The following is a 9,115-nucleotide window of genomic DNA, read 5'->3' as shown; positions in this document are numbered from 1 at the left end:
TGGTGATGAGCTAGCTACAACTGCCCTGGTGTGCACTGACAGTGGTGAGGCTGCCTAACACAGGCACCACTGGTCCCACTGACAAAACCAACAGGCCATGTGGCTTAAGTGTCTTGCTCAAGGACACAGCAGCAGAATTCTCTGCCAGGAGTCGGGGTTAATTCTACAACCCTTCGATTACTGGACAACCCGCTCTACCTCCTAAGCTACTGCAGGCCATAAGTAAACAAATGACAGCAGTGATGCAGCATACTTTCATCTCTTTAGGTCTAAAAATACATTAAAATGTCTGATAACATGAGAGTTTGTGTTGCAGCTAAAATTTCAGTTCAGTTTATTTATTTGTAAAGCACCTTCCTGCCACCAATCAAGGCAGCCCAAGGTGCTGAACACAACTCAATACAAAAGCCAGAATAAGAAAATAATACAAGGAAAATATTAAATATTGGATCAAATTAAATGTATTTTGAATAAAGCCGAGAAAAGGTTTTTAGTGTGCCCTGTTTGCCAACTGAAGACAAGCCAAGCAACACTTATAGACCTCTACATTAAAAACCATGTGTCAGCATGGAACAAAAGCAAAAACAAGCCAACATTAAAAATGAGATTAAAATAAACAAAAATATCAGGTAATGTCATCAATTCCAGCAAGTCACTTGAAAGACTGTGACCTCAAGTACTGATGCAGTCGGACTTTAAAACTCCAAAGTGGAGGTAGATTGCTTCACATCACCTGTAAGCAGTTCAATAGTTTTGGGGCCATCACAGCAAACACTTGATCACCACGACATTTGTGTTTGGTTCTTGGGACCACCAACAGGTCACCATCAGCAGAACGCAGTGATCGAGATGGAACATGTTTATTTATACTTATGTTTTTGGAGGATAGAGCCTATTGAGATGTAGCATCTTGTTTTCGAGAGAGTCCTCCATACGTACAACTCACGAAAAGAAAAGAAAGACAGCAAGCAGCTGATTAAAAAATATAAAAATAAAAACATGGAATAAATGGATAAACAAAATTATAGTTAAAATAAATGCAATGAAAACAAAACGTAAAAAAACTTAAATAAGTTAGCCTAGCTCACACACTTTCAAGCTTTTAACTACAATTACTTAGAAGCAGTTACAAATGAGAAGCACATGAAAATAAACAATACTCTGAAAAAGTCTAAAAGAAGAGATTGACAGGTAAATTGTTCCAGTCTAGTGGGGCTTTAACACTAAAAGCAAATCTTCCCAGTTCTTTTTTAAATTTAGAATAAGCTTAGTATGGACTAACCAATGTTGGAAGGTATCAAAATTGGTTTGAAGGCACTCAGCAATTTCAGATGTGGTGGGCTTAGCACAACATTAAATGGTATCATCCACGGACAAATGAATGGAACAAGTGGGACAGCAAAGGGGAAGGTCATAATAAAAAATTGAAAAATAGCAAAGGCCCAAGAGAGTAGCGATGAGAATTCCGGCTCTTTTTAGAGAGCCGGTTCTTTCTGCTCCCAAGTGGCTCCTCAGATTTTCTGTTGCGTAAAGTATATTTATCACCAAAAAAATGCTAAACTATATGTAAAATGATTTACTTATGTAAAAAAAAATGCAACATATCAAATACTTATTATTTATATGGATTTATTTACTGAACACTTAAAGAAATCTCAACTTTCCGACTGCTGTCACTCATTTTCTCACCATCTTCGTTGCACTTTCCTCTCTCGATCGCCTTTTTCCTCCTCCTCATTCCCTCTCGTCTCCCTCCACCCCACATGTGCTCTGCTGTGTGTCTGTCTGAGTCTGATCCTCCCTCTTCCCCGCCCCTACTGTTCTGTGTGTGGATAGTCTGGACATGCAGTTACACCTGCCTGTGGCTTTCACCAAAGCAAGAGGGGGAGGGGAGGGAGGGTGACGGCTCCCAATGACGAGCCAGCTCCTGTCGTTCACTTCATAGAGCCGGCTCTTAGAGCCAGTTCGTTTACGACCAACACATCACTACAAGAGAGAAGCCTTGAGGGACACCCCTGGAGATACCATGTAGCTGCGATTGTGATCCTTTCAATGAAAGAAACTGTGAGCTGTGATGTAGATATGAATTAAAACAGAGTAATGTAGTTCTAGACAGGCCAGTTGCATTCAGCTTATCCAAAAGTAGATAATGATCTACTAAATCAAAAGCCTTAGTGAAATCCAGAAAAATTGCTCCTGACATTAGGTTTTGATCAAAGCCATCAAATGTGTCATTGACAAATTTGGTTATGTTTCCTGAGAAACACTGACAGGTATGGAGGAGTTGTACCTGTGAGCGACTGGAAAACTAAAACCAGAATTTTAAATTGGATGCATTGCTTCAAATGTAGCCATTCCAGTGCATACAGAGCCGGTGATACATGATCCCACTTCTGCTCCCAAAGATGAATCTTGCTGCAGTGTTTTGGACCATTTGGAGCCTAGACAGCGCTGACTGATTCAGTCCGGCATGCAGGGAATCACAGAAGTCAAGCCTAGACAATACAAAAGCATGTGTCACAATCTACAGGCTCTGACGTGAGAGCATTTGCTTCATCCTAGAGAAACGTCTTAGCTGGAAGAAACAAGATCTCACTACTGAATTCACCTGGGAGTCCATTGCCAGCGTGGAATCTACCTTAACATCCAGATCAGTGATCACGGTCCTCTTAAATTGAGTCAATGTTAAAAGATCCAGACCATGTAACTGACGATCACCTTGAGAGACAATTATGACCTCAGTTTTACTCTCATTAAGGCCATCCAAGCACGTGCCTCACTCAGACACTCCACCAAAGGCTGAAGAGTTCTGAGTGACCCCTGATTCACTGGCAAGTAAATCTGGTAGTCGTCTGCGTATAAATGAAAATTAACATCGTACCTTCGAAAAAGCATTCCCAAGAGGAGTAGGTAGATGGAAAACAGTAGAGGGCCCAGAACAGATCCCTGAGGCATCCCCCATTTTAGTGGAGCATCCTCTGAAGTGAAATTTCTGTCAGAAAAGTAGGACCTCATACACTACAAAGCAGCTCCAGGGAGCCCCACCCACTGCTTCAGACGGCACAACAGGATCTGATGGTGAATCGTATCAAAGCTATAGTCTAAATATGTCATGTCCTGTTTTTGTATTTTATTTTGCAGTGTGCAATGGATGTTTCACAATAGAAAAGGTCCAAAAATAAATATGAATTTGAGATCAATCAAATTAAACATCTATTTAATTTGTCTCTTGTGGGTTATTTTTATTTTATTTGATTTTTGATTATTTTTTTTTTTGTCAGTGGTGTTGTTGTTGTAATCGGAACACATTTTTGGAGTGTTTTTCTTTAAATTGTCTCACTGTTTCATTCTCTTTAATTTGTGTTTTTTTAAACAACTATGCCTGGTTTCACATACTCACACCTCCTGAACAAATCCACAGTTGTTTAATTCTTTTAAACAGACTCATTTATGCTTGATCAGGTGTTTTCGTGTTTTGCGATTCAGTGCTAGTCTTTGGTTATCACCTTCACAAAGACTCACACAAACATTTTACCTCCTTACACCTTTATAAAAGTGTTCAAAACACATTGTGGTTGAATTTCCAACCATAATAATAACGTGACAACATAGACATCCTATTATACAAGGGAAATAATGTCAGTGTGACCAGAGTGTGATTCAGCAGCTACACTGAAACCAACAGGAACAAAGACTCAGACACTAACATTCATCTCCCAGAAGGACCTGCAGCTCCTGCTGCATCAACATGCCTCCTGAAGGAAAAGGCCAGATCCATCAAAACTAAAATAAACAGACTAAGAATTTAACTTTTTTAATCTAATTGTTAAATTATTCATCAGAGACACAATGAATATACAATGTCCAGAAATGGTCAGTTTCACCTACAGATTGACCTACATGCCACCGGTCATCTGCAGACATAAATTCCATTCTCTAAAGTGGATTTTACATCCTAGCTTCCAACAAGCCCAGAAGGATGCTGCAGCCTTGTTGACATTTCAGGAGGAACAAGATGTCAGGCTGTGTTCCCAAACAAAGCCTTCTTTTGATAACGCCACAGGATTGCTCAATCTCTGAATAAAGTGACTATTTTCAGCTCATATGAGTAAATCAATTGCGAAATGAAATGAACAAAAATGGTTGATAAATTAATAAGGCTGATTAATCTGTGCTTGAATTACTGAAGTTTGAAATGAATGTTATTATTACATTGAAAGATTTATATATATGATGATCAGTAATGTTTGATATGACAAGTGAATCATTATCTACACTCAGACACAAGGTTCATTAGAAATAAATTAAAGTTAAGTTAGAAGTCATGACACATAGATATTTTCTTAGGCACAAATCAGAGCATCCTATATCTGAAAGAAGGTGTGATGTTCTGAGGTTTGTTTAACACCCCTTAACATGGCACATCCCGGTTGGCCAAGAAATCATAAAATGAGAATATTACAACAGAGCTCACTTGACAGTGAGTTCGTTCTAGAGAAAGCTACGGACAGGTCCTCCGGAGCGAACCCTCTTTAACCCAGAGCATTTCTGACAAGCTGTCAAAAACCTGCTACACGCTGAAGCTGAAACAGCAAACGGTTCCTGCAGAACAAAGCTGATACAGTTCCGACTCCCTAAGAGCCCTTCTAGACACAAACGATTTCATCTATCTGTTGTGACTCGGAAACATCTCTGGACTGGAGAGTCGGTGCTGTGGTTAATCTACCAAACCTCGGTGCCCAGTGGTCGTCCGACCTCCCTGACCTCCGGATCCGCGAAGAGGGTCTCCAAAGAAAGGGTGCGGTAGACACACATCTGATGTGGTTTTGTTAAGAACCAACTTCATAGTTTATTGCAAACCAAACTCCTTTTCACACCCAGAACTTAGTTCTACTAGATAAAAGGTTCTGATAAACACACACCATCACCATACATCACATCCCATCCTCTTAGATTCATCCATCACAGTAGCCTTGGTTAACTTGTCATGCTTTTATTTGTTTAGAAAACAAATTTCTTATCTTTTATAAACCCGACTCTGTTTGAATTGAGACGAAGTGTGTTAAATCCCTGAAAAAGCAAAGAATCCTAGAATCTTCTGATTAAACATCCAAAGACCAAGCAGGTTGATAATCTATATTTATATAGAGTATCACAGCTTATTGGTCATAAGTAAAGGTAATATGTTAAGCTTAAAGGCAACAACATTCACGTCTACAATTTTAATGGGTTAGATTAACATGTGTGTTGCATACAGGATTTCTAGTCAGTTTTAAAATGATAAAATATCAAATACGTTTTTGAAATAACCAAGTACAGTCAGACATTTATGGGTGTGTATCTGCCGGTAATTGTCTCTGATGTCCTCCCAAAGTCAAAAAGTGAGTGAGAGTTTTACCTTAATTCTAACATTTTACTCTATACATATTTTGTGTTTTGCATTTTTACCATTTAGGACTCCACATTGTTCACATGATTAGTGAGTAGGAGTTGCACTAGTGAACAGCGGTAGGTTTTTGTAAATAAAGACAGATTGTTGTGATTACTGATGCCAACCATGGTGCTCGTCTTCTGGCCAGAGGAGATTTCGTGGGCCTGCTTGTTGTTTCCAGAGATGCTTGGATTGAACCAACACAGCACAAAAACTACAACACTGTCTAATTCTATTGAAGGTGCAAGGTTCTTGAATAAAACACAGCATGTCATCAGTCAGAGGACGATGATCAAATATCCAATCTAAAACAAACTAAAACATGCATCCATTAGTGTCTTACTCCAATTTCCAACGAGCTACACTCCCAGCTTTCTCCACAAGTCGGCGCTTAACATGTACTTTAGATATGTAAAACAAGTTAGCTGTAATCATTCACGAGGCTTACACTACCAGGATGCAATGCTTCAATATGGACACCGGGTGGCGCTGTTGCTTTTGTGTTTACAACAAAATCTCAATCGGTAACAGGACACCTGTTCCTATAAACTCAGGAAATTATTTCTTCTTCGTTATATTATGAACATCACAAATATCTGGTGATTATGCCCTTGCATAATTGAGAACCTATGTTTATGAGTCACCATTGTGTTTCTTGACATTTTAAATCTTACAGTGATGTCGTAAATGATGTTTCTTCACTAGTTTAGTCTGATAAAACAGGTAAAGCTGAAACATTTTGCTTTATGGACCTCCTGTCTCTTTTCCAGAACAAAAGTTTACCTTTAAAGTTTTATTTTTAATTATCAGACAGAACCCTATAGGCCTCGTTCCATAACGCTGAACAACCTCCCTGATGAGTCCCTTCGTATAGGTAAGTGGCTTCTTTTCCTGTCTGTAATATGGAAGCGTTGTTTTCTAGTCCATGACACGTTACCTGCATTGTGTGTGTGTGTGTGTGTGTGTGTGTGTGTGTGTGTGTGTGTGTGTGTGTGTGTGTGTGTGTGTGTGTGTGTATATATATATATATATATATATATATATATATATATATATATATATATATATATATATATATATATATATATATATATAGTCCCAAAAGTGCAGCATTGTGTTGATCACAATAGACAGACGTCAGTTCGTATCGCGCTTCCTGATGTCTGCTATAATAGAAATCGGGAGCAGACCTCCGCTCCTCCCGAGTTAATTAAAACGCCCCCCTGATTGGATGGACGGAAATTCCCGGTGGGCCCCCGCTCCTTCTCCTTCTAACTTGAGAGCAGGACAGAGCGCCAGTCACAATCCGCCTGAGGCGAGGGAGGGCAAGGAACGAGAAGGAAACGAGCGCAGAGGGGTGAGACGAGCGCTCCGGTCTCACCGAGCAGTTTACACAAGTGTTGATGAACGTGGGCTACATGCGCGAAACAAGAGGGGAGTGTAGTGTACAGAGGAGGTGAACGCATCACAATCAAAGCCTCCTTCCTGAAGAGTCACAGCATCGACAGGGTAGAGGAGTGAGGAAACTCAAAGTGAAACTCCGACAGAACTACAGTGCGCTGATAGAAGCTTGGATAAAGGAGAGGAGATCCGACTTTTTCCTGCTCACAACCACTGGAAGAGAAAAATGAATGCCAACGAAGAGAACCTGCTCAAGTCAATCAGCAACGACGCGCTCCTGGACCTGACGCAGCGCTACGGCCAGTCAGCCTTCGGTTTCGGAGCTGGCCATGGTGCTGGAAGCCCCGGCCGCTTCCCGCTCACACCTGCAACCGACTTCCTTTCTGGCCAAACAGCAAAGTCCAACGAGAGCGGCGGGGAGCACACAAGTGACGACGAAGACGGCTTTGACTCGCTCGAGTCCCGGAAGAGGGGCTCCCCGTTTGGGGACGACAAGCCCGGGGGGCCCCTGGCCAAAAAGTCGAAGGAGCAGCGGTCTCTGCGGCTCAGCATCAACGCCCGGGAGAGGAGGAGGATGCACGATCTGAACGACGCGCTGGACGGTCTGCGCGCCGTTATCCCCTACGCCCACAGCCCCTCGGTGAGAAAACTCTCCAAAATAGCCACTCTCCTCCTGGCCAAGAACTACATCCTCATGCAGGCGCAGGCGCTGGAGGAGATGAGGCGGCTGGTGGCGTATCTGAACCAGGGACAGACCATAACCTCACCAATCCCCACCGCCCTGGCGCCCTTTGGACAGGCTGCTGTCTACCCCTTCTCGGGCTCCACGCTCGCCACCTGTGCCGAAAAGTGTTCGACTTATTCCGGAGCTCCGTCGACTCTCTTCAAACACTGTAACGACAAGCCTTGATTTGTTTTAGTCACATTTTTCTTTCCTGGACTTTTACATTTACTGCACCCAACGTCGGTCTCTGTCCCACTCTAGTTATTTTAAAATTATTCTGTGCAGAAAAAACCTACAATTTCATTCTAATGCATATTTGTAAGATAAGTATTCGTTCTGCTATGTTTCATCCAGAATTTAAAAATGGATAGGAAAAATAAAAACAAGTCCAGGCCTCGTCCCTGTCTCTGTGGCTTGCCTGCTTTACACCACAGGCCGTGTCCAAATTAGGAGTCTCATTTTAGAAAGCTTCTGTTATTATTTGTAATCTATGCAAAATACAAATAATTACCACAACACGTGACCTAACCGAAAGTTTCCCGACACAAATCTGATCTGATGTTCAATTTTTATGACACGTTTGCTTTCATTTCCAGTTCTTGCACATCTCATGATTGTATTGTACAACTTTGGAGAATCTCGTGCTTTTATCCCGGTTATTACTAATACTAATAGCTACATAATTGCAGCCTATAAATTGATTCTGGTTGTGTTAAAACATGGATTTCATATATCGTTTATATGTCTTTATAATAATAAATAATAATAATAATAAATATCTACGCTTGGCCCCAGTTTGCTTCATTTCACCTTTTCCACACCGTTAAAACCAAACCCACAGTATAACACATGGGTAAGCCATTAAATGTTATTTTAATAAACTGTCTTTTTATTCGACTTTTTTCATGTTTTATGCAATGTATTTGCAGGAGCATGCTGCGCCTAAATTCACCTTAAATTAACAAACTGAAGAGTAATCTCTCGCGCTGCTGAAGTCTTCTCACCCTCTGAGCGACCTTTTAAAGATGAGTTGGCAACTTTTCCTCCTCGCTTGCTGCGTGAGGATCCCCCGACATGAGGAGATGGGTCCAAACGAGCTCAGAGGAGCTGGTGGGGCCCGTTTTGGCACGCGCTGGGGTCGGTGGCGCTGAGGGGAAGGGCGCAAGCTCCGCCTGGAGCACCCACGACCTGTCTCTGGGTATTTGGGTGATTGTAGGCTTCCTTGGCGGGCTTCGGTACACTGGACAGCTATTAACACGATTTCTGCTCCTGTCTCCTCTGGAGACTTAATTCAATGAGCGTTAGGGACAGTTTCTCTCTGCAGGTTGGGTAGTGGATGGATTTTGAGGAAGGGGTTGACACGTTCGTGCGTGCGTGCGTGCGTGCGCGCGCGCGCGCGTGTGTGTGTGTGTGTGTGTGTGTGTGAGAGAGAGAGAGAGAGAGAGAAAGAGAGAGAGAGAGAGAACTCAAGCTAAAATCATCACCTGTAAATTCATTCTACTATTAATTTCCCAACACAATGCAGCACTGATTTTAATTATAAACAACCATCTCAAATA

The 9,115-nt window shown here is 41.7% G+C and overlaps 1 protein-coding gene across 1 annotated transcript; it reads left to right on the top strand.

The window, feature by feature from the left end:
• Nucleotides 1-6,697: 6,697 nt before the first annotated feature.
• bhlhe23 (basic helix-loop-helix family, member e23) lies at nt 6,698-8,346 on the top strand. The gene has a single exon (XM_015968098.3). The coding sequence runs from the start codon at nt 7,059-7,061 to the stop codon at nt 7,740-7,742; it is 684 nt and encodes a 227-aa protein (XP_015823584.1). The 5' UTR covers nt 6,698-7,058; the 3' UTR covers nt 7,743-8,346.
• The last annotated feature ends 769 nt before the right edge of the window (nt 8,347-9,115 follow it).

This window comes from Nothobranchius furzeri, chromosome 15 (assembly GCF_043380555.1).
Source record: "Nothobranchius furzeri strain GRZ-AD chromosome 15, NfurGRZ-RIMD1, whole genome shotgun sequence".
NCBI classification, from domain to species: Eukaryota; Metazoa; Chordata; class Actinopteri; order Cyprinodontiformes; family Nothobranchiidae; genus Nothobranchius; species Nothobranchius furzeri.
This window is presented reverse-complemented; position numbering and strand designations above follow the sequence as displayed.